Genomic DNA, 24,738 nt, shown 5'->3' on the forward strand with positions numbered 1-24,738 from the left:
TCCACTCAGTGTTGCCTCACATGGCAGTGGTTTTATCCACTAAAACCCAATGTTGTGCATTCCCTTCAGCACCCACAAGTCTGCAGGGTGGCCAGAATGACCTCAGGTCAGCCTGGGTGAGAACCCAGCTCTGCCTTTTGCTTGCTGGGTGAGCACAGGTCTCGATGTCTGCTGCCCATCCTGTGGACTCAGCCCCAGTCCAGAGGCTGCTGCAGGGATAAGTCGCCCAAGTAGTAGACGTCAGTCCGAGGTGCTTATGGAAGGCTCTGTACCCACACAGTTAGCTGCAAAGTATCTGTCTCCCTCTGACAGCTGTGTTACATCCCTTGAATTCACTGGCACACAGTAGGTCCCCATCACACACTGTCCAGCAAAAGGAGGGTTGGGGATCATTTGAAGAGCAATCCAGAAACACACCACAAAGGACCAGCCACTCCATGTGCACCTTTGACCCAATATCCTCGCCCTGGGCACAGGCCCAAGGAAATAAGTCCAACTTGCTGAAAAGGAGTGTTTTCACAGCTTTCACGCATGTTGGGTCATTCACAGCATAAACTAGGAGGCTCCCAGGCATGTGAGTGCTGAGCCAACAGCAACAATAGAGCCGATTGGAAATGACCCCAGAAGTCACACACCAGAGCAGTGCCCCTCAGTGGCAGAAGGAGAGACCACTGAGAAAGGGAGGAGGACGAGGCAGCGGCCAGCCTGGGCCTGGGCTTTCTGATGACAATTTTTAACCTGACAGGGACTGACTGTGAGCTGTGAGCCAGGGCTCTGAGAGGATTCTGAATCCAGGAAACAGCATCCATGGTTTTCTACAGAGAGTTAAACAATGTCAGTCCTCAAAGAGCCCCAAGCATGAGTGTCGACACTAGATCTGTCTCCACTTGCCTCTGTGAGTCTCTTGAACAAACTCAAGCAGACATGGCTCTGTGACGGACTCCATTTTACAGATGAGGGAAAAAGGCAGAGGGCAAAAGGGCTTTTAGTAACCTGTACCAGGAAGATGCTGTTACTAAGACACCAGCTCATTTGTGGGCACAGCATGTAGGACAGGCACTATTATTACCCACCTTCTGCACATGAGAAAAATGGAGGCACAGGGAGGTAAAGACATTAACCCAAGGTCACACAGCTGGAGAGAGGGGCAGAACCAGCTTCGGAGGTGGGGGTGTGGGGCAGGTAGGGAAGCTGGTATTTCACAGCCCACATACAGGCTCCTGCACTTAGAATCAGATCTTCCACAACAAAAAGATCAATATATAGCAGAGAGGCTGAAAGCTATTATACTGCCTGGGATTTCCTTCTTGAGATCAGTGCATCCTACAACTTCCAACAGCCACGTTTCCATATCAGAACATCTCTGAAATTGGGGTGCATGTCCCAACTGCAGCCTCTTGGGTTTGACGGAATGTGAGACGCCTCTATCAACAGCCCGGCCTCTTTTTCTACTCTAACTGCACCCTTAAGGGATGGCAAGAGGCTTTTTTTTTCCCCTCTAAGCTCCCAAACTCAAGAAGGAAAAATGAAAGATGCCTTTATGCCTTCGACAAGAGCTCACCCACCCCTGCCTAACCCCTGCTCCATAACACCTCAATTAACTTTAATGGGGGCAGGGGTGTAATTGTCAAGCTATCTGACCAGGCCAGCTCAGCCCAGGCAAAACTGCCAAAAGCCAAATCTGATCATCTCCACCTGCCAGCTGCCTCCATGTCTCTGCAGTTCCTTCCCCAGGACAGCTTGTTTTTGCCAAACCCAGGCAGAGAGGAGGCAGTAATATCTCCTCCTTGACCAAGCCCAGCCCTCTTGCAAAGTGTATGGTCACCAACAGGCCCTGGTTTCTGCCTGGCCCCATGGAACAATCCTCTCTGCTGGCACAGTGCTCTGCAAACACATGTTTTTCCTGGAAAAGCACTTTTATTCAGTGGGAACAGGCCCAAAGACTATAAGCAGGTACACACGGCACTTAAAGTGGGAGGAAAGGAGGACATCCTTTTTTCTAGAGAGGGTCTGATGTTGGTCACCCAGAAGAAAACAATTAAGAGTGTTAAGTGACAAGCAAATCACAGCACTCACACATCATGGCAGCCTGTGAACTAGGTCTGACTAGAGGCCTCCCCAACACTGATAACCACACTCCAATAATTCTTTGATAATACAGGACATCCTGATGTAATGCAAAATGCTAGCAGCATCCTGGCTTCTGCCCACTGGATCCCTCCCTCCAGCTGTGACAACTAAACATGACCCCTGCAGATAAAATAAACTGGAGTTGAGAGCCACTGACTTGGGCTGAATGTTCTATTTTTGCATTTTAGTGGTGACACATTTGCTACTAGAAACACACACACACACACACACACACACACACACACACACACACACAAATAGGGCCGGGAGACAGGAGACAGCATAATGCTTCTGCAAAAGACTTTAATGCCTGAGTCTCTGGGGCCCCAAGTTCAAATCCCCAGCACTACCACAAGGCAGAGCTGAGCAGTGCTCTGGTCTTGGCCTCTCTCTCCTCTCTTTCTCTCATTAAAATAAAGAAAACAAAACAAACAATTATGGCCAATGCGACTTCCTATATATTATAAACCAATAGGAATGTATGTATTTAGGGAAGGAAAGGAAGGAAAGGAAAAAGTAAAAGTGAATAAGGGGCCCAGGAGATAGTTTAGGAGGTAAAACACAAAAGGCCCTGGGTTTGACCCTGCTATCTTATGAGAGCACCATGGATAGCACCACAGGAAATTCATAGATGGTGGGATGGTGCTGTGGTAGTAATCTAGCTCTCTCTCCCTCTACCCCTCTCCCCACCCCCACCCCTCTCCAGAACAGCAATTGGCTGGGAAGACTGCTCAGAGGCATCACACAAGGGTGAGGCCCTGGATTCACTCCCTGGCACCACATTAAAGAAAGAAGAAAAAAAGGGGGGCTGGGAAGGTAGCCTAATGGTTATGCAGAAAAGGGGGGCTGGCTTTCAAGAAAAGTAAACAGGTGTGTGGCAGACTTCACTAGCTGGCTTACTCAGCCACCCACACCTGCTCACTTGCTGTGCCCCAGGAAAGCAGAGTTCTACCCAATGCTCCCTGTGCCCACCTTCCAGCTGGGGTTGGTCAAGTTCAAGACCGTTCAGGGGACCCTCAGGGACTACTGACTGAAGGGAACCACCGAACCATGGAGTGAGCATTCTGTCCTGTAAGCGCAACTCAGGAGCCTTGGGGCTCTGCCCCAGGAGGTTCTGTCAGCAGCCTTTTGTTGTTGTTGTTGTTTTGTTTTAAACCAAAGTACTACTCAGCTCTAGCGTACTGTGGTGCCAGGGGCTACACAACAAAGCTTGTTTAGATAGAGACAGACAGAGAAGCAGAGAGGGCAAAAGAGACCACAGCACCGGAGCTTCCTTCAAAGCCGTGGGGTCAGGCTTAAACCTAGGCCATACATGTGGCAAAGCAGCGCTCTAGACTATCAATGAGCTACTTCACTGGCCCCTGCAAGGGTCTCCTCAGAGGGTCCAAGACACCAACACACTTGCCCTGGGCTCCCTTGCTCCACATTTCCCTGGGATCTCCCTGACCACAGAAGTGAAGAAAACAAGGCTGTGCTCCATGATTCCAGAGAGACCGTCACTGGCAAGTTTGTGTTGTTATTTGCCTTCAAGTAAAGAGTTGTTACTTATCATGGGCTGAATCCAAAAAGCAGTAGTGAATGAGAACAAAAAAAGAAAGACCACCTTGTTATAGGACCCCATTCTTGTTTTTAATAGATATAGACTTAGGATATGCAGAGAAAAAAAAGACATGATCTCAACAGTTCAGCAACAGCTCACTGGACTTGCTCACAATGAGGCTACTGATTTGATCCTGGAACTGAATATGCCAGAGCTGAGTGGTGCTCGGTCTCTCTCAAAAAAGTAAACAATTGGGAGTCGGGCTGTAGCGCAGCGGGCTAAGCGCAGGTGGCGCAAAGCACAAGGACCGGCATAAGGATCCCGGTTCGAACCCCGGCTCCCCACCTGCAGGGGAGTCGCTTCACAGGCGGTGAAGCAGGTCTGCAGGTGTCTGTCTTTCTCTCCTCCTCTCTGTCTTCCCCTCCTCTCTCCATTTCTCTCTGTCCTATCCAACAACGACAACAACAATAATAACTACAACAATGGCAACAAAAGGGAATAAATAAAATAAATATAAAAATAAAAAAAAAAGTAAACAATTAGTAAATAAATTATCTCTATGAGGCTGGGAGACAGTTCACCCAGTAGAACACATACTTCACCATTCACAAGGATCTAGGTTCAAGCTCCTAGACACCACATAGGAGCATCATGCAAAAGGGAAGCTTAACCAACATGGAGTGGTACTGGGGTATCAGTCTCTGCTTCTCTCTCCCTGCCTCTTACCTTCTATCTGGGGAGTAAGGAGAGAGAGAGAGAGAGAGAGAGAGAGAGAGATGGAGAGAGGCGATACAGTGAGTAGTGGAATCATGCAGGTATGAAACGAGAAAAAAATAAATGACCCCTAGAAGCGTGTAATTGTGGCAGATCTTCATGCTTTGCTCTACTCTTTTCTGTCCTATTTCCTTTTATCTTCCATCTCTTATATCAGCGAGCCAAAAAAAAGGGGGGTCCCTTTAAGAAACTCAATCACTGTCTTGTTTATGGTAACAGAAAACCCATAACTTCCCAAGTATGTGTATATCAGCAGCAATTTGGTCCAATCCCATCTCCACTCACAGACGCCAGGACTGAGGCCACTAAGCAAATTTCCTTAATCCCAAACTGCAAAGAAATCCCAAAGACTGGATTTCCTCACAAACCAGCCCAGTTTCAGAACTGATACCTTGGCATGCCTCCCCCAACCCTGAGAATCCTACACACCCCCTGTGGCCACGGGGCTAATGAACCCCAACTATGCCAGTATCTGGGGTCAGGTATCTGGGTCCCCAGGTTCTACTGGGCTCCATCCTGACCCTGTAAAGGCCACATGGGACCAGAGCTGCTGCGGGGGGGTAGGGTGGAGGGAAGGGAACGGACACCACAACACACATTTGAGGGGGGTAAATAAACTAGAAAGGAGATGCCATCCCAGAAATGCCTGCTCCAAGATAGAGAGAGGGAGAAATACCACAGCACTGCCCCACCATCCAGGAGCTCCCTTGGTGCTGTCCACATGGTGTCAGGGCTCAAACCCAGGGCCTCATGTATGCCAAAGCATGTGTCTGCCCACTGAAACAGCTCCCAGCCCCTGCAATGGATTTTTAAACTCAGCCTCCTGAACCTGACTGACCCCTGAACCTACTCATATCCACACCTGGCTTTCTTTGAAACTACACTTTCTCCCCAGGTCCCTCTGAAAAGGAGAAGGGTCACCTCTAGAGTGACTTTCCTCTAACCCCCCCACACACACTGGGTGTGGACCTGAACTGAGTAGGGGGCTGGCCCGACCTCAGGGGTGAAGTGGCCTACCCAGGCTTCACAGACCTTGGTGGGACAAAAGTGAAAGGTAAGAGAGTCCCATAAAATCCCAACCTGAGGAAATCTAGCCTTTTCAACCCTGGGCCAGTGAATTCATGATCTTAAGAACTCCAGAGAATCTAAGCAGAGAGTACCACTGGTCACCTCCCCCTAGAGCCAGGGTCTAAGGATAGTCTTAGATCCTACTAGAGGGAGTCGGGCAGTAGCACAGTGGGTTAACGCACAGGTGGCACGAAGCACAAGGATCGGTGTAAGGATCCCGGTTCGAGCCCCGGCTCCCCACCTGCAGGGGAGTCACTTCACAGGCGGTGAAGCAGGTCTGCAGGTATCTGTCTTTCTCTCCCCCTCCTCTCTCCATTTCTCTCTGTCCTATCTAACAAAGATGACATCAGTAACAATAATAACTACAACAACAATAAAAAACGAGGGCAACAAAAGGGAAAATAAATGAGTAAATATATATAAAAAAAAAAAAAACCCAAAAACAGATCCTACTAGAATGGTAAACCAGGCCAACCATTTGTTTAAAAACAAACATCAGTGAAGCCTTTTCAAGCATTCTGAGATAATGATATTTACCCCATTCCTGAAATGTGTTCTAAGGAAGTGAGTACTTATAATATCCATTACAAAAATTTGCAGAAAAAAAAGTCAGAAAGAAATGAAAAATAAAACAAGAGAAGAGAAGCCTGAGGTCCCAGGTTCAAGAAAGAAAGAAAAGAAAGAAGGTCCAAGGTCCCAGGTTCAATTCCCAGCACCGCTATATGCCAGACCTGAGCAGTGCTGGGGGAGGAGACAAAACCCAATAACTCAAATGCCACAAGTAGAGATTATGTAAATTACAGCCTAGTAAATATGAGGAAATAATGTTTGGACACTGAAAGGTATAATTACGAAAGTTATGAGAACAAGAGGGAAATTGTTACAACAGTAAACGAAAATGACACAGAAGAGAATGCAAGATGCTGATGGATGATGGCTTACAGGAACACAAGTGCAAGACATGCTAGACAAAGGGGTCAAGAGTCCTAACATAGGAAGAGCTCCTGCAAGCCCACAGGCAAAGACAGTGTAGAGATGCCTTAAGGGGTTGGCATAATGGTTAAGCAAAAGACTTTCATGCTTGAAGTTTTGAGATCCCAGGTTCAATTCCAGCTGTGCAGTGCTCTGGTCTTTCTCTGAGTCTCTCTCTCTCTCTCTCATTAAAAAGAAATAAAAATATATTTAAAAGAGAGAGACAGACAGAGATGCTGTTAGTCACAGAGAGACATGCACAGGTAAGAACATACTGACCACCTGGTGTGTGTTGCAAGAGGCAAGCAGGCGAATATCAGATCATTTTTGATTCATCCAATTAGCAGAATTCAGCCAACTCCAGTGTTGAGCAACACAAATTTTAACTTGCTGTCACTGGACCTGATATAATCTTCCAGGAAAACAAGCAAGCACCCATTAAATTAAAAGATTTAATGTGCTTTTTTGGGAGTTGGATGGTAGCGCAGCAGGGTAAGCACAGGTGGTGCAAAGCGCAAGGACCAGCATGAGCCCCCAACTCCCCACCTGCAGGGGAGTCGCTTCACAAGCAGTGAAACAGGTCTGCAGGTGTCTATCTTTCTTTCTTTCCCCATCTTCCCCTCCCCTCTCCACTTCTTTCTGTCCTATCCAATAATGACGATATCAATAACAACAACAATAATAACTACAACAATAAAAAGGGGCAAAAAAAGGTAATAAATAAATATTTAGAAAAAAATAAATAAATATACTTTTTTTTTTTAACCACAGCACTGTTCAGTTCTAGCTTATGGTGTTGCGGATGACTGAACCTGAAACTTTAGAGCCAGCCTCAGGTATGAAAGTCTCTTTGCACAATCATTATGCTATCTTCCCCCACCCAGTGTACATAATTTTGACTCATGTACAAGAACGTTTTTGGAGTGTTATTTACAGAAACAAAAACAAGAAGTGAATGCAAGCATGGTCACTAACAGCAATATGGCAGAATTCATTATAAGAAAACTATAACAACTTCTATAAAGAATCAATGGGTGGTCTGGTAGGTGGCGCAGTGGATAAAGCATGGGACTCTTGGGAGTCAGGCGGTGGCACAGTGAGTTAAGCACACGTGGCGCAAAGCACAAGGACTGGCATAAGGATCCCGGTTCAAGCCCCCGGCTCTCCACCTGCATGGGAGTCGCTTCACAGGTAGTGAAGCAGGTCTGCAGGTGTCTATCTTTCTCTCCCCCTCTCTGTCTTCCCCATCTCTCTCCATTTCTCTCTGTCCTACTAAACAATGACGACGACATCAACAGCAGTAATAACTACAACAATAAAAACAACAAGGGCAACAAAAAGGAAACAAATAAATAAATATTAAAAAAAAAAAAAAAGCACTGGACTCTCAAGCATGAGGTCCTGCATTCAATACCTGGCAGCACATGTACCAGAGTGAAGTCTGATTCTTTCTCCTATCTTTCTCATGAATAAATAAATAAATAAATAAATAAATTCTTTAAAAAAAAAAGAATCAATGGTATGTGTTTCACATTAAGTTAAAAGAAGGAGAAGGAGAGGGAGTCGGGTGGTAACGCAATGGGTTAAGCGCACGTGGCGCAAAGCGCAAGGACCGGCATAAGGATCCCGGTTCAAGCCCCCGGCTCTCCACCTGCATGGGAGTCGCTTCACAGGTAGTGAAGCAGGTCTGCAGGTGTCTCTCTTCCTCTCTATTTCACCTTTCTCTCTCAATTTTTCTCTGTCTCTATCCAATAACAAATAAAAAAATTAAAAAACTAAAAGAATTTTTAAAAATTAAAAAAAAAATTAAAAAGGAGGAGGAGAAGCTCTCAGAAGAAACAGAAGAGGAAGAAGAGGAGGAGGACAATGATCACCATCACCAACCACGATGACTGGGTATATATAGCCCAGGAGGTGACACGGGGGATAGTTTTGAACCAAGTTCGATCCACTGCACCTCACATACAAGAGAGATGCTCTGTGTAATTAATAAAAAAAAAAAAATCTTTGGGGGGAAGGAGAATGATTATAGTTGAACCCATTTTGCTCTAAACATCTGTGCTTATAAATGTTTCTACAGTTCAACAAGACAACAAATAAGCCCATCCAAAAATGGGGGGAGGACATGGACAGAATATTCACCACAGAAGAGATCCAAAAGGCCAAGAAATGCATGAAAAAATGCTCCAAGTCTCTGACTGTCAGAGAAATGCAAATAAAGACAGCAATGAGATACCACTTCACTCCTGTGAGAATGTCATACATCAGAAAAGGTAACAGCAGCAAATGCTGGAGAGGGTGTGGGGTCAAAGGAACCCTCCTGCACTGCTGGTGGGAATGTCAATTGGTCCAGCCTCTGTGGAGAACAGTCTGGAGAACTCTCAGAAGGCTAGACATGGACCTACCCTATGACCCTGCAATTCCTCTCCTGGGGATATATCCTAAGGAACCCAACATACCCATCCAAAAAGATCTGTGTACACATATGTTCTTGGCAGCACAATTTGTAATAGCCAAAACCTGGAAGCAACCCAGGTGTCCAACAACAGATGAGTGGCTGAGCAAATTGTGATATATATATATCACATGCCGGGTGGCGTGCCTGGTTAAGCGCACGTTACAATGCACAATGACTCAGGTTTAAGCTCCTGGTACCCACCTGCAGGGGAAAAGCTTTGCAAGTTTTGTAGGTATCTCTCTCTCTCTTTCCCTCTGTATCTCACCTTTCCTCTTGATTTCTGGCTGTCTCCATCAAATTGTGATATATATATATATATATATATATATATATATATATATATATATTCCTCAGCTATAAAAAATGGTGACTTCACAATTTTCAGCCAATCTTGGATGGACCTTAAAAAATTCATGTTAAGTGAAATAAGTCAGAAACAGAAGGATGAGTATGGGATGATCTCACTCTCTGGCAGAGGTTGAAAAACAAGATCAGAAGAGAAAACAGAAGTAGAACCTGAACTTGAATTGGCATGTTGTACCAAATTAAAAGACTCTGGGGTGGGTGGGTGGGTGGAGAGAATACAGATCCCTGAAGGATGACAGAGGACCTAGTGGGGATTGTATTGTTACATGGAAAACTGGGAAATGTTATGCATGTACAAACTATTGTATTTACTGTTGAATGTAAAACATTAATTCCCCAATAAAGAGGTTAAATAAATAAATAAATAAATAAATGTTTCTACAGTAACAGAAAGAAAAACTACACTGGTTATTGGTCAACTCTAGTTAGCACTTCATTTAAATATGCCCGTGTTGTTTCTTTTGTCGTAAGGAATGCCACTTTGATGACAGAAAACTGATTATACTAGAAGGTGTATATGTACAGGCTCTCTCTGTAGAGTACACATACTACCATGCACAAGTACCCAAGTTTGAGGCCCAGCCACAACAAGAGAACACCTGCAGCAGAGAAGCTCACAAGCAATAATGCATCTGCAATGCTTCAATTCTCTATCACCCTCTATCCAAAAAAAAAAAAAATCTAAAATGAAAAAAAAATGGCCACCAAGAGTGGTAGAATCACAAGCCCTAGCAACAACCTTGGGGTCAAAAAATAAGTAAAGAAGGTTTATGTTTAAAAATTAACTCAAAAGTTGTCTTAGCAGGTAGGAATGCGTGCAAAATTTTATAGGTTGCTAAATTGTGGATACAAAGTCACTTTTTAAATAACAGAAAAGTCGAAGGATGTTTAACATTTAAAAAAAAAACATTAATTTTATGACAGAAAGAGAACACACTGCTCAGATCCAACACATGGTGGTGCCTGGGATAGAACCTGGTCCCTACGGTATGCTAGTCCTGTGCTCTGAAACACTGAACTGTCTCCCCAGGCCCCTGAAATGTTTATCTTTTAAAAATTGCAGCAAAACAAAGCATTCTCAGAGAATATTCCTAGTGACATACGGTGACACCCTGACAGAGTAAACCCTCACTCACACAGGGATGTCAGGTAAGCTGGAAAAATTCCCAGCTTGCTCTCAGGTGCCAGGAGTACAACAGGAGTTTAATACTTGCTAGTGGGTCCATTAGCTTGCACATAAATGGAAGCCACCTGGTAACTGGAGAGATCAAATTTCACAATGGAACAACCAACCAGCCATTTCTTCAAGGAGAACTTATTCTGCTGAGTCATTTTCAGCTATTCAAGATGTGGGCAGAGCAGCTCTTGTTTATCTTGCCAAAAACTTAGAAAGGACTACACCAGCAGCCTAGAACAGACTGGTGAAGAATGTGTGGCTTAGAAAGAACGGTGATGGGGCCGGGTGGCGTGCCTGGTTAAGCGCACGTTACAATGCACAATGACCCAGGTTTAAGCTCCTGGTACCCACCTGCAGGGGAAAAGCTTTGCAAGTTTTGTAGGTATCTCTCTCTTTCCCTCTGTATCTCACCTTTCCTCTTGATTTCTGGCTGTCTCCATCAAATTAAGATAGTAAAAGGGGGGGGGGGCAGGTGGTAGCGCAGAGGGTGAAGCAAAGTGCAAGGACAGATGCAAGGATCCTGGTTTGAGCCCCCAGTTCCCCACCTGCATGGGGGTTGCTTCACAAGCAGTGAAACAGGTCTGCAGGTGTCTATCTTTCTCTCCCTCTATCTTCCCCTCCTCTCATGATTTCTCTCTGTCCTATCCAATAACAATGACAGCATTAACAACACAACAACAATAGCATTAACAACAATGATAAACAACAAGGGAAACAAAAGGAAAAAAATAGCCTCCAGGAGCAGTGGATTTGTAGTGCAGACACCGAGCCCCAGTGATAACCCTGGAGGAAAAAAAAAAAAACAAGAAAGAACAATGATTTCATTTCTCTCTCATCTCTCACAGACTTGACACGGAAAGAAAAAATGAACATTGGTGCTTTTAAGTCAAGGGAACACACAACAAAATGCTAGTAAGAATACCAGCCAGTCTGGGAAGGAAAAACTGGTGCACACTCACACACTCTCACCTTTACACACATTTAGCATGTGCTTCAAGTTTTTCTAGAAGGATGCCTAAGACACTAGCATCAAGGGCTACTTCTGGAAACAGAGTAGGCAGACAGGCAGACTATCGAAACTTTGCTTTTTCCTTCATATTCTTCTAGACAGTTCACCCTTTTAAAAGTCTGAAAGCACAATCTAAAAAATGATGGTTCAACAATTTCCTTGGGCCATCAGCCAGATCTATTCACTGAGCATCCAGTTTTACAAGGAGAGTGTGCTCACAATCTCCAAAGTCATCGGAGTTCCCTAAAGGAAGTTCCTTGCTGTCTTACTGGGTCAGGAGGAGCCTTTGGAGGGGAATTCCAAGTTGGTCTGACCTGGTTTCAGAAATGGTGCTGAGACAGAGGTGACTCATAAAATAAATACAAAGCGGAGACCCCAAATCTTCCTCTGCAATATTCCAGCCTTTAGGTTCACGATTAATCAACAATTTGTATGGCTTTATATGTTAACTCTTTTTCAGCCACCAGGTTCCAGATGCTACCATGACACCAACCAGACTCCCCTGGACAGACAACCCCACCAATGTGTCCTGGAGCCCCGCTTCCTTAGAGCCCTGCTCCACTAGGGAAAGAGAGAGACAGGCTGGGAGTATGGATCAATCTGTCAACACCCATGATCAGCGGGGAAGCAATTACAAGAAGCCAGACCTTCCACCTTCTGTACCTCCTAATGACCCTGGGTCCATACTCCCAGAGGGATAAAGAATAGGAAAGCTATCAGGGGAAGGGATGGTATATGGAGCTCTGGTGCTGGGAACTGTACCCCTCTTATCCTATGGTCTTGTCAGTGTTTCCATTTTATAAAATAAATAAACTTAAAAAAATAAATACAAACTTTTATTTAAAAAGCCTGTGACTCATTTATTCTCTGGTGGGTGAGAAGATGCGGGTCTCCACCAGAGGGTAAATGTTGCTCCATTTCCTTGTCAGGCTAGAGATAATCAGCTTCCTCCTTGGAATTTCTAGGCCCTTATTGGCCCTTATGTTGCTCCATTTCCTTGTCAGGCTAGAGATAACCAGCTTCCTCCTTGGAATTTCTAGGCCCTTACTGGTACCATAAGCCATTTTATTACCACTGTGTGCACTTATACAGAATATTTCTGGCATGACTTTTATGAGAGGGGGCCCTGCAGTACCTTGAGTGAAACTCTGTGATACCTAGACCTACAAGTAACCCCAGGGCCTTTGTTCTTGCATTTCCCTACATCTCCCAGATCCTGGCATCACCAGCTGTCACATTCAGGTCACATGTCATGTCACTTCCTCCAAAAGCACAGCTCCAGTATACACAGAGCTGGAGATGGATCCCAAGGCCTCACACACCCAAGTCCTTCGCACTACCACTGCAACACCTCTCCAGACTGAAACTGAGACCCTTAGTCAAATCGGTGCTCTCCAAAGAGGAGGGTACCCACAAACGAGTAGGGACCTAAGAGGTCAAACTAGGTAGACTGAGGCTCAGAGAGAAAAAAGTCACAAAGAGGGTTGGAGGAACCTCACAAAACCTCAATCACTACTAAAGTGTAGGGATGCCCATTGGGACCTGCCTTTCTGGGTCATCAAGACCTGTTTCTCAGAAACTGGCAACCTCCCCCAGAGATGAACCCCACAATTAAGCCGAGACTCTGAAATCTGATGCACTCTGCAATTATCCACTACTCCTAGGGGAGTACAAAATGAAGGCCTGGGGCTTCAGAGCTGACCTCTGGGTGACAGTTCACTCAGGAGAGCATATGCTTTGACATACTTGAAGTCCTGGGTTTGAGTCCAGGTAATACATACACAGCCCTAGGGGAAGCTCTATGGATGGTGGAACAGTGCTGTGATGACTCTCCCTTTCTCTGTCTCTCCATTTTTCTCTCTCAAAACAGGGAAAAGAACACTGAGGGCCAGCAAGATAGCTCATCTGGATAATTCACTTGCTTTGTCACAAGTACGACCCAAGTTCAAGCCCAGTTACCATCACACTAGGGAATATCTAGGTGCTGTCTTTCCCTCTCTCCCACTCTCTACCTGAAAAAAAAGTTTTAAGGGGGGGAGGGACAGGCGGTAGTGCATCATGTTAAGTGCACTCGGTGCAAAGCACAAGGACCAGAGTGAGGATCCCAGTTCGAGCCCCCAGCTCCCCACTTGCAGGGGGGTTGCTTCACAAGCAGTGAAGCAGGTCTGCAGGTGTCTATCTTTCTCTCCCCGTCTTCCTTTCTTCTCTTGATTTCTCTCCTATCCAATGACAGCAATAACAACAACAACGATAAACAACAAAGGCAACTAAAGGGAAAAAATAGCCTCCAGGAGCAGTGGATTCATAGTGCAGGCACTGAACCCCAGTGATAACCCTAGAGGCAAAAAAAAAAGATGGGGGGCTGGGTGGTGGCACACCTGGTTGACTACACATATTACAGTGCACAAGGACCCAGGTTCAAGCCCCCAGTCCCCATCTGCAGGGTGAAGCTTCATGAATAGTGAAGCAGCGCTACAGGTCTCTCCTCCCTCCCTCCTGTTCTCTCTCAATTTCTCTGTCTCTATCTGTTACAAATATATTTCTAAAAAAGATGTAGTAATTTAAAAGGGGAGGCGGGAGTAGATAGCATAATGGTTATGCAAAGAGACTCTCATGCCTGAGGCTCTGAAGTCCCAGGTTCAATCCCCCATACATCGTAAGCCAGAGTGCTCCATACATCGCAAGCTCAGTGCTCCAGTTTAGAAAAAAAAAAAAAAACTAGGGGCAAGGGTAGAGAGCAGTGTCTCAGCAAGGCCCTGAGGTCATTCCCTAGTGCCACACAGAAGAAAAAGAAAGGCATATTCACCTTGGGAATGAATGCTCACACACTCCCTAACCTGAACAGATTCGGGCAGACAAATGCAGCCCTCTGTGGGGACAGCAAAAACAAGTTGCTTCTCTAGCTAACAAGTATTTAACCTCCTTAAAGCCTTATGAAACTTCTCCAAGCCAACCCAACCAGCCAATCACAGAACTAATTCAACCCCCTAAAATCTTGGAGGGGAGTGCAAGGAGGCAGGCAAAAGCTTTGTCTGAAATTTCTTCTCCAGATTCCTGCACACAGAGAAGGGCAGTATGGCTTCACTACCCTAGGGACATGTGGCAACCTCGGGAGAGACACTTCTGTTGTCACACCAAGGAGACTTGCTACAGGCTGCTAGTGGGCTGGATCAGGGATGCTGCAAAGCACCACTGCAGATGCTCACATCTTTAACAACTGGAACCATGAGCTGGCCCCATGACAGAGAAGTATCTGTCCTCAAATAGGCTGAAGCCGAGAAACTGCTCACACCGACCACAATCCCTCCCCAATCTGGTTGCCCTGAAGGTTCCCTTCACTCTCAGCCCTGGAGGGAAGCTGCGGTTCCATGTCTACCTGCCACAGAAGGGATACTGTCCCAGTTTCGAGCCAGGCTGGAGAAGGTACTCGTCCCAGTAGGTTCAAGTCCTTGTCATCATCCCAATCTGCTTTATGAGTACTTCGTTTCTTTTCTGCAAGACGCCCAGGCATGTTTTTGTAGGCTAAGGGGGTTTTCCTGACCATCGAGGCCTGATCTTAAAAGAGTCACCTTTATTGGGGGCTGGGCAGTAGCACAGCAGGTTAAGCACACATGGCGCAAAGTGCAAGGACTGGCATAAGGCCCACCTGCAGGGGAGTCGCTTTACAGGTGGTGAAGCAGATCTGCAGGTGTCTATCTCTCCCCCTTTCTGTTTTCCCCTCCTCTCTCCATTTCTCTCTGTCCTATCCAACAACGACAGCAATAACAACAACAACAATAAACAAGGCCAACAAACGGGAAAGGGTGGCCTCCAGGAGCAGTGGATTCATAGTGTAGGCACCGAGCACAGCAACAACACTGGAGGAAAAAAAAAAAAGTGCCACCTTTATTCCACCATACAAACCGGAAGCACACACACAAACTAGAGATATGTTTTACATTCCCTGAGCCTTGAGAATTCTCTGCCAATATGATGGAACCCCAGTCTCTGCAACATTTCACTGGAGACTTACACCAGACTCCCAAAAGGTCAAGGTTCACAGTGGGAGATGCCAACCAGAATGGCAACAGGAGGCTAGGTGGGGTCCATCCGTGTGGGAGGCAGAGCAGGTGTGAGAGCACAACCAGTAAAATAAACAGACACTTGGCCTCAGAAGCAAAATGCAACAGGGCAGGGTGGGGAGTGCAGTAAACCCGAACAGGGAGGTTTGTTCTGGGGGCTGCAGCCTAAGTGGACAGCTAGCTTCTGACTAAAGTCAGAAGTCCAGATTTTTCTGAGAAGTCTTCCCATCAGTTAGCGTCAGCCATGGCTGTCACTCATCACTAAAACCAAGCAAACCAGCAAACAGGAGAGGCAGAATGGACTCTGACCCTCATCCCCAGTTTGGAACTCAGAGACCCAGCTTCCTGTGCTGATTGAGTCTGCTGGGAATAGAAAGGTGTATGGGTCTCAGTCCTGATCCTTGCAAGAGAAAATGTAAGTAGATGCAGACACAGAGGAGGACAGCCTTGCTACCTGAGCATCCATTCCAGACAGAGGCGTGACTGTTTCATCCTCAGAAAGTCCTGAAGGCAGGCTTCAACCCAGCTCAAAAGGCAAGACAACATTTCACTCATGCATTCCAGTTATTCAAGGTGCTAAGAGCAGAGTCGCTAGCACAAACACAGGGCACCAGAAAGGTGTCCCAGCAGTTAGAACACGTGCTTTGTGTAGGGTGATGCAGATTTTTACCACATAGTAAAAACAATACAAGGAGAACTTAGTGGGCTTTGGCTTCGGTCTTTTTCTTCTTCTCTCTCTCATAGAAAAACAGAATAAGAATTAGGCTGAAGAGGTGGCCTGTGGACCAAGGAATACCTGGAGTGCATGAAGCCTGGGGTTCTATCCCTAGAAGCACAATTTTTAAAAAAATGGGCAAAATCCCTATCCTTGCGGAACTGATTTTTGGTGGGAATTTATAAAGAGTAAACAAAATAAAGTTAGGGCTGGAGAGATAGCTTAGCGGTTATGCAAATGATCTTCATGCCTGAGGCTCTGAGCTCCCAGGTTCAATCCCTAGCACCCCACCACCATAAATGATGCTATGGATAAAAAATAAAAAAGGATATATATATATATATATATATATATGTAAAAGTGTTGTTGTGAGAGTGTTAAGAGTGTTATATATAAAACTGAGAAATGTTATACTTGTACCAACTACTGTATTTTACTGTGTACTGTAAACCATTAATCCCAATAAAAGAAACAGCTTCAGGATTCACTAACATTTCAGATGTGGAACAGAAGGAAGTTCAAGAGCATAGCAGGGCAGCCAGGAGGTGGCAAAACCACTTAAGAGCACACAGACCCAGGTTTCAGCCCCTGGGCCCATGGAGGGGGGGGCCTTCATGAGCAGTGAAACAGTACTGCACATGTCTCTCCCTCGCTATCTCCCACTCCCCTCTTAATTTCTCTCTTTCTTATCAAACGAAAAGAAAAAAGGGGGGAAATGGCCACCAAGAATGGTAGATTTACTATACAGGCACCAAGTCTCGGGAATAATACTGGTGACAATTTAAAAATGAAGGAGAGGCAGGGGTACATAGCATAACAGTTATGCAAACAGATTGTCATGCCTGAGGCTTCGAAGTCCCAGGTTCAATCCCCTGCACCACCAGAGCTGATCAGTGCTCTGGTGAAAAAAAAAAAAAAAAGAAGAAGAAACGTACCAGGGTTTGAGCCTCCGTGAGGATGGGGCTGTCATGAACTGAGATGGGAGGGAGGGATTGCTTCCTTCCTTCCTTTTTTTTTTTTTTGGGGGGGGCGGGGAGTGCAGGTGGTGGGTGCCTGAAGTTCCATCTTGGACAGAATCAGAGACAGAGAGGCCCACAGGAACCCAGATGGAAAGATCACTTACTAAAAGCTGAGGCTGTGGAAGAAGAATGTTCACCTACCACCACATTCCAGAGCCAATCCAGCTGGGGAAAGGGGAGCATGAGTATCCCCCACAAAATCAGCCATGTGGCTTCGTTCCCTGTGGCCCCAGCCCAATGCTGGAACACCTGACCTGTTTTCCATCTCAGTCGAGAAGTTCCCTTTCTTCACTCCAGAGCATTTCCTGAGTAAAGGTGGTTGAGCCAGCAGAGCCTTTCACAGAGTCAGTTCTGGTTTTCCAAGACCTTTCCCAAGGCCTAAGAACAAAGCTGTGATAAGAAGTTTCCCTAGAAGTACTTAAACTAAGTACACAAAGTTTGAATGTATGTGAATGGAAAATATCGTTCATGGGGGTGGGGGCAGTAAATATATATATATTATTCACTTTCAGTGACTCTGCAAAAGATTTTCCTGCCTGAGGTTTGGAGGCCCCAGTCAGTGGCTTTAAAGCACACAAGCTTGGTCACTACAGGTGCCACTGGTAATGGAGTAGCAGTTAGCCCAGTTCCAGCCCCACCATCAAGAGAAAGAGTAGATCCAAAGAAAGAAGTCTCTGAAAACACACACCACCTCATTTTCAGGAATATTAGCTAGCTTTGAACTCTGTGCAAGGTACACAGATGAATTCATCTATTTTTCGCACAACTACTACTAAGAGTTGGTACCACGTCTTTGTTCTTTCCTCACATTTTACAGATGGGGAAACTGAGGCATGAGGAGGCAAGCTGGCTAACCCAAGGTGATGCAGTTTTCTCACTAGCTATCAGTCTCTCCTGGTCTTGAGCATGCAGACCTGAGAAACAAAGCCAATACCTGCTTTGGATGTGACTCAGCTTCTGTTACCTGGAAACACTCGTGCCCTAGCTGCTTACTCTTAATTTCTAGTTCCAGGGCAGCAGAAATGCAAAGGGAGGAGAGGCAGAAGAAAGCCCTCAAGGCCAACGTAGGCCAAAGATAGAGAAAAGGGAGGGACAGAAGTTGGGAAAGCTACCTCCCTCTACCAGCAAAACCAAGACATCAGCAACTTTTGTAGCAAAAAGATTTTTCAAGGTCAAAGAAGTTTCCCTAGAAGACTTAAACTAAGTGCACAAACTCCAAATGTATTTCAATGAAAAATATCATTCACCATCAGTGGTTCTGCAAAAGATTTTCCTGCCTGAGGTTTGGAGGCCCCAGGTTCAGTCTCCAGCACTACAACAAGCCAGAGTTGAGAGGTGCTCTAATTTAAAAAAAAAAAAAAATCAATCAACCAATTAATTAATATTAAAAAGTCAGCAGGTGCTACTCCTGGTTTCACACCAGTTCCAACCATCTGCACCCCTGCAAAAACAATCTTGTCCTCTCTCTGCCCAAGAAGAGTCCCACTCTGCAAAAGATATGCTCACTGTTCACTCCTGAATACAAAAAGTATTTGTACTATTCTCAGTCCTGGAATAAAATCTCTGGCCTCACGGATTGGAAAACAAATGTGAGACATATCAGGATAAGCTTGGTCCATCCACCTAAAAATGTCCCTAACCTCCCCCCCCACGATTAAGCCTTCCCATTAGGTTATTATTATTATTATTATTATCTTTATTTATTTATTTATTGGATAGAGACAGCCAGAAATCAAGAGGGAAAGGAGTGATAGAGAAGGAGAGAGAGACAGTCACCGGCAACACTGCTTCACCACTGGAAAAGCTTTTCCCCTGCAGGTGGGAACTGGGGGCTGGAACTCCCGCCCTTGCATATTGTAACAATTGTGCTCAACCAGGTACGCCACCACCCGCCCCCCCCCCCCCCCCCGCATTAGATTCTCAAGGATAATTTTCCAAAGATGCAATGCTGCTTGCTGTGAATGGGCCACAAAACAAGTCAGGAAGATATTTTTGGGAGCTAATCACTAGGTTCTGAGAGCAAAGTCAGTCTCTCTCTCTCCTCTCTCTGCCAGAGTCAAACAAAACAAAAACTATGGTGTCCAGATTGGCCTATGTGTTGACCAGTGAGCAAGGCAGAGTGACACCAAATGCCCTCTTGGAACAAAGGGGCAAATCGCATTAGAGGGAGGCTAAGGCCCCAGGACCGAGGATTAAAGGACAGAGGGGACTCCAGAGACTCAGCCCGGCCGAGCACTCAACATTTAGAACACATTCAGACACACAGTGTGTCCCCAAGGAAAGCAGCTCAGCAAACACACAGGTACCAAGGCCCCAGTACCTTGAACTGCACCCCCAAACCTGACCCCGGGATTAAACTAGAGACAGGGATAGGGCCTGCAGTCTTCTTACCTTCTTCCCTGGCTGTTTTTCCCACCCCACCTCCAGGTCCCCCCCTAATTATAGTTAGGAAACAAGGAAGTAAAGAGATGACCCCAAAATAACCAGGCAAAAAGTAAAAGATGACAAAATAGGTAACCACTGGAGAGTGATGTGAACGCAGAACAGCTGAGGAAGATAAGTGCCCTCTGATACTGGGGTGCCTATGAAACGGGGACACTCCCCATCCACAATGGAGGTGAAGAGCCTAAACAGGGCGCCAACTCCCTTTACAGCTCCCGATCTCTAGCATTTCCTTCTCTAGAAAGTGTTATTTTCACTGAAGAGGGAACCCCAAAGCAGGAAAGGGCTCCCCTCTTTCCGGATTCCTCCCTCCCCCGAGCCCCGACTTCTTACCTTCCTCCACCCCCACCCCCGCCACCCCCCAGAAAGCGGCGCCGGGCACGTGAGTCCCGCTCCGCGTGTCCTGTCGCCCCGCACAGAGTCACCAAGTTTTCCATCAACCGCACCCCGAGGCCGGGCGGTGGGGCTGCGAGTGGGCAGCAAGGCTGCGGGTGGGCCGCGGGTGCCGGGGGCTGCAGGCCCGGCCCGTAGGCTCCGCGCTCCCCGCCGGCCCGGCCTCGCCCCCTCCCTCGCCCGGTCGCTCGCGCCGCCCCCGCCGCCCCGCCGCCCCACGCGGCCCCAGCACTTACCCAGAAGGGGTCGGAGCCATCGGCGAGGCAGAAGCCCCGGAGCGCCATGCGGCCGGCTCGGGCACCGGCGGGCACCGGCGGGCTCTGGGCGGCGGGCGGACGGGCCTGGCGGTGGCTGGCGTCTGCGGCGACACGGCGAGAGGCGGCGTTGGAGGGAGCCGGGCGCCGAGGCCGCAACGCCGCCTGGTTGGCCGGCGCGTCACGGGGATGCGGCGGCCCGGCCCCGCCCCGCCCGCCCGGCGCCCGGCGCAACTCGCAGGCGCACCGCGTGGGCCCCGTGCCGGGCTGCACCCGCGCCCAGCCGCGCCGGGCCCCTTTGGGGACCCGGGGACCATGCGCCAACTATCCCCGGGCTGCTGGGGCTTTTGTGAGCAGACGCTGCCACGGGTTCTCAAGTCCTATTAGGACAACAACCTACTAGGACAGCAACAGTAATAGTAACGGGGGGGAATGAGCCCTCTGCAAGCCAGGAGGTGCCAGCACCCACAGCTGCATCCTCATTGGAGCCTCGCAGTTCGATGCACCCTACTCCGCACCCCCTCCCCCCAAGACCATACCCCCACCCTACTCCGCACCCCCTGACCCCAGGGCCTACCCCCACCCTACTCCGCACCCCCTGCCCCCCAGACACTACCCCCCACTTCAAGAAGGTAACAAGGAGCTTCCTGGCCTCAGAGCCACACAGCCTCTGACTCCTGAACTCATGCAGAAACTCTTAAGAGGATTATTCTTACAAACCCATTGGGTCATTTTGCTTTTGATGAGACTGAGGCCCAACCCTGTGGAGTCTCAGGATTGTATAGCAGTTAGGTACACAGTAAATGAGGATACTGTGGGGGTAGATAACATAATGGTTATGCAAAAGAAACTCTTCTGTCTGAGGCTCCAGAGTCCTAGATTCAAACCCCTACACCACCATAAACCAGAGCTGAGCGGTGCTCTGGTTAAAAAAAAAAAAAAAAAAAAAAGAATCAGGAGAAGGGAAATGAGAACACTGAAGTTGGAACCCAGGCAGAGTGACTGGGTAAGAAGGAAACTATAATGTCAATCACTATTTCTTTGTTTATTTATTTATTTATTTATCTATTTCTGAGAGACGACCAGCATCACGCTAGCGTATGTGGTGTAAGGGATCAAATTTGGGACCTTACATACTCTTCCACTGAACCACCCACTTCTTCCCTGGTCTCAGTACCAACTGATTTGCAAAATGGTCTCAGAACTGTTTAATGTGCAGTCAACTCGTGTGGGGGATGGTAGAAGGGAGAGAGCTAGGCTTTCACCTTGACATCAACAACACCTGTCTCTCCCTCTTCTCCTCCTTAATCCCCCCATGTGTGGTTACACACACACGCACCAAATGAAACAGGAACAGTGTTAAATTTAAAACACCCAGTGCACATGTGCCCATAAGTTAGGGGAAAATATACACCTTAAAGCAAAAGGGCACAATAGTTTGCAGTGACCCCAAACAGCAAGCAAGTAGAAAGACCTATAAAAAAGACACCATAAAATGACACTTAATAGGGAGCCAGGCAGTGGCACGGCGGGTTAAGTGCACATGGCTTTAAGTGCAAAGATAGGCATAATGATCCCGGTTCGAGCCCCCGGCTCCCCACCTGCGGGGGGGGGGGGGGGGGGGGGGAAGGTGTCACTTCACAAGCCATAAAGTAGGTCTGAAGGTGTCTTTCTCTCCCCCTCTCTGTCTTCTCCTCTCTCTATTTCTGTTTGCCCTATCCAGCAATAACAACAACAATAACGATGGTGATAAACAAGGACAACAAAAGGAAAAAAATTTAAAAAATAAATTTTAAAATATTATATATATACACTTTTCCCATATTTGGGAGCTACTCTCTGCCCTGATCTAGCGTTCTAGTCTTTTTTTTTTAAGTGAGATTTTATTTATTTATTTATTCTTTTGGTTGCTCTTATTGTTTTATTATTGTAGTTATTATTGCTGTTGTTGGATAGGACAGAGAGAAATAGAGAGAGGAGGGGAAGACAGAGAGGGAATGAGAAAGAGAGACACCTGCAGACCTGCTTCACCGCCTGTGAAGTGATTCCCCTACAGGTGGGGAGTTGGATGCTCGAACCAGGGTCCTTACTCAGGTCCTTGCACTTTACACCATGTGCGCTTAACCTGCTGCGCTACCGCCCCACTCCCCCAGCTTTCTAGTCTTATTTCCAGCTCTGACACTGTCTCCCCAGGCAATACCTTAGGTCCACCTGCATGTTAGCTGTTGGACCCAGGCAAAAAATAAGAAGTCATGGGCCCCTTGGAATATACCTAAAATAGACCTATCTTTTTCCAAATGATTATTACAATTTGTTCTTCTTTATATCTTTTTATTTATTTATTCCCTTTTGTTGCCCATGTTGTAGTTATTATTGTTGTTGTTATTTATGTGCTTACCTCGCTGTGCTACCACCCCTTCTTTTGTATATCTTAATGCTTTTCAGACACCAAGTTGCAGATGCCAACCTGACTTCCCTGAGCAGACAACCCCACCAATGTACCCTGAACCCCAACTCTCTGTAGCCCTGCCCCACTAGGGAAAGAGAGAGAGACAGGTTGGGAGTATGGATGGACCTGCCAACACCCATGTACAGCAGAGAAGCAATTACAGAAGCCAGACCATCCACCTTCTGCAGCCCATAATGATCCTGGGTCCATACTCTCTGGAATTGTACCTCTCTTATCCTATGGCCTTGTTGATATTTTTTTTATTTTATAAATAAATTAAAATAAGAAGAAGTTAATAATTTAAAAAAAAAAAAAGAAAGAAAGAAAAACCAGAGCACTGCTCAGCTCTGGCTTATGGTAGTGCTGGGGATTGAACATGGGACCTCAGAACCTCAGACATGAAAGTCTTTTGCATAGCCATTATGCTGTCTCCCCAACCCTGTTCTGATATTTATATACTCAATGAGTTCTTCTTCTAGCGTTTGCCCTTCGTCCGTAGCCAGTCAACAGTGTCAGGTTGAGCCTGATGTAAAGTTTCGAGACCTCCTTTGAATCTGGAGAGGTGGCAGTCATTGACTATGTGGGTCATAGTCTGTCTGTAGCTGCAGGGGGAGTTCGGGTCATCTCTGGCTCCCCAACATCGCCCCGCCAGATATTCGTCGGGATGCGGCATCATCTAAATTCATTTCCCAAGTCTACGCTCGACCAGACCTGCCAATATACGCGGATATCTTCGCCCACCCTGTCCAATGCTTGACTCAGTGAGTACTTACTAGGATCATCTATATGCAGATTCTACTAATAACGTGATGAAGTTGTTACCCCTGTGGAACTTAAAGTGTTAAGGATCTCTGGAAAAGGGAGGGAGTGGGGGCTAGATAGCATAATGGTTATGCAAAAAGACTCTCTTGCCTGAGGCTCCAAAGTACCAGGTTCAAACCCCCGCACCACCATAAGCCAGAGCTAAACAGTGCTCTGGTAAAAAAGAAACGAAAAGGGAGGGTAAGTGAGTTTTTTGCTTGTTCATTTAACTGTAAAGCCACCATTTAATCAAGTAGTCACATAGACAAACATGTCTTCACAGATATGATTACAAGCTAAGAAGAAAAAACAGAAATGGGGGTCAGAAGGTGGCTCACCCTGTAAAGCGGCTAAGTTACCATGGCTGAGGACCCAGGTTCAGGCCTGGCCGCCACATGGGAGCACCTGCAGGGGGAGAACTCCTGAACAGTGGAGTAGTACTGTGGTATCTCTCCTTCTCTCTGTTATTCTCTCCCAATTTGTCTCTCTCTGTCTCTCACCCTCTATCTAGAGCAAAGACAATTCTGGTCATCAGGAACTGTTGGAGTTGGAGAGGCACCAAGACAACACTAGTGGCCAAAAGAAAGAGAAAAAAGGAATTAGAGGACCCAAAAGCCTCCTAGCTTGCTGGTGGTAGAAGTCAGGGAAAACTTTCTGGAAGAAGGAACATTTGAGCTGAGACACAGGTGATGAGTCTGGTTTCATGAAGCCTAGGTCCGACTTCGCAGAAGGCCATGTAAGAGGGCAGAGCAGGTCTCTGAAGGAACCTGAAATCTGGCTGAGTGGCAGGAATCTAAAGTGAGAAATAGAAAGACTCCCTCTGGAACTGAGGAATTTCAGGGACCTTTGAGTCCAAAGACCAGAGGCTTAAAGGTCTTTGAGGGAGGGGGAGAATTCAACCTGGACCTGTGAGCAGCAGGATGAGTTTTAAGCAGAAGATAGTATGCAATTTCTTTCCTTTTTTTTTTTAAATTTGTTTAATATTTATTCCCTTTTGTTGCCCTTGTTGCTTTTTATTGTTGTTGTAGTTATTAATATTGTTGTTGTTATTGATGTTGTTGGATAGGACAGAGAGAAATGGAGAGAGGAGGGGAAGACAGAGGGAGAGAG

General features: G+C 46.6%; 1 protein-coding gene across 2 annotated transcripts in view; it reads right to left on the bottom strand.

Annotated features, from left to right (window-relative positions):
• ABCC1 (ATP binding cassette subfamily C member 1) overlaps positions 1–20,577 on the bottom strand; it is a 135,091-nt gene extending 114,514 nt beyond the window's left edge. For both annotated transcript variants that reach the window (XM_060172909.1, XM_060172908.1), the window contains exon 1: positions 20,361–20,577. In XM_060172909.1, the coding sequence (XP_060028892.1) occupies positions 20,361–20,408 (48 nt within the window). In that variant the 5' untranslated portion in view covers positions 20,409–20,577. The remainder of the gene's footprint in view (positions 1–20,360) is intronic.
• Positions 20,578–24,738: the final 4,161 nt, after the last annotated feature.

The sequence above is a fragment of the Erinaceus europaeus genome, chromosome 15 (assembly GCF_950295315.1).
Source record: "Erinaceus europaeus chromosome 15, mEriEur2.1, whole genome shotgun sequence".
Classification (NCBI taxonomy): Eukaryota; Metazoa; Chordata; class Mammalia; order Eulipotyphla; family Erinaceidae; genus Erinaceus; species Erinaceus europaeus.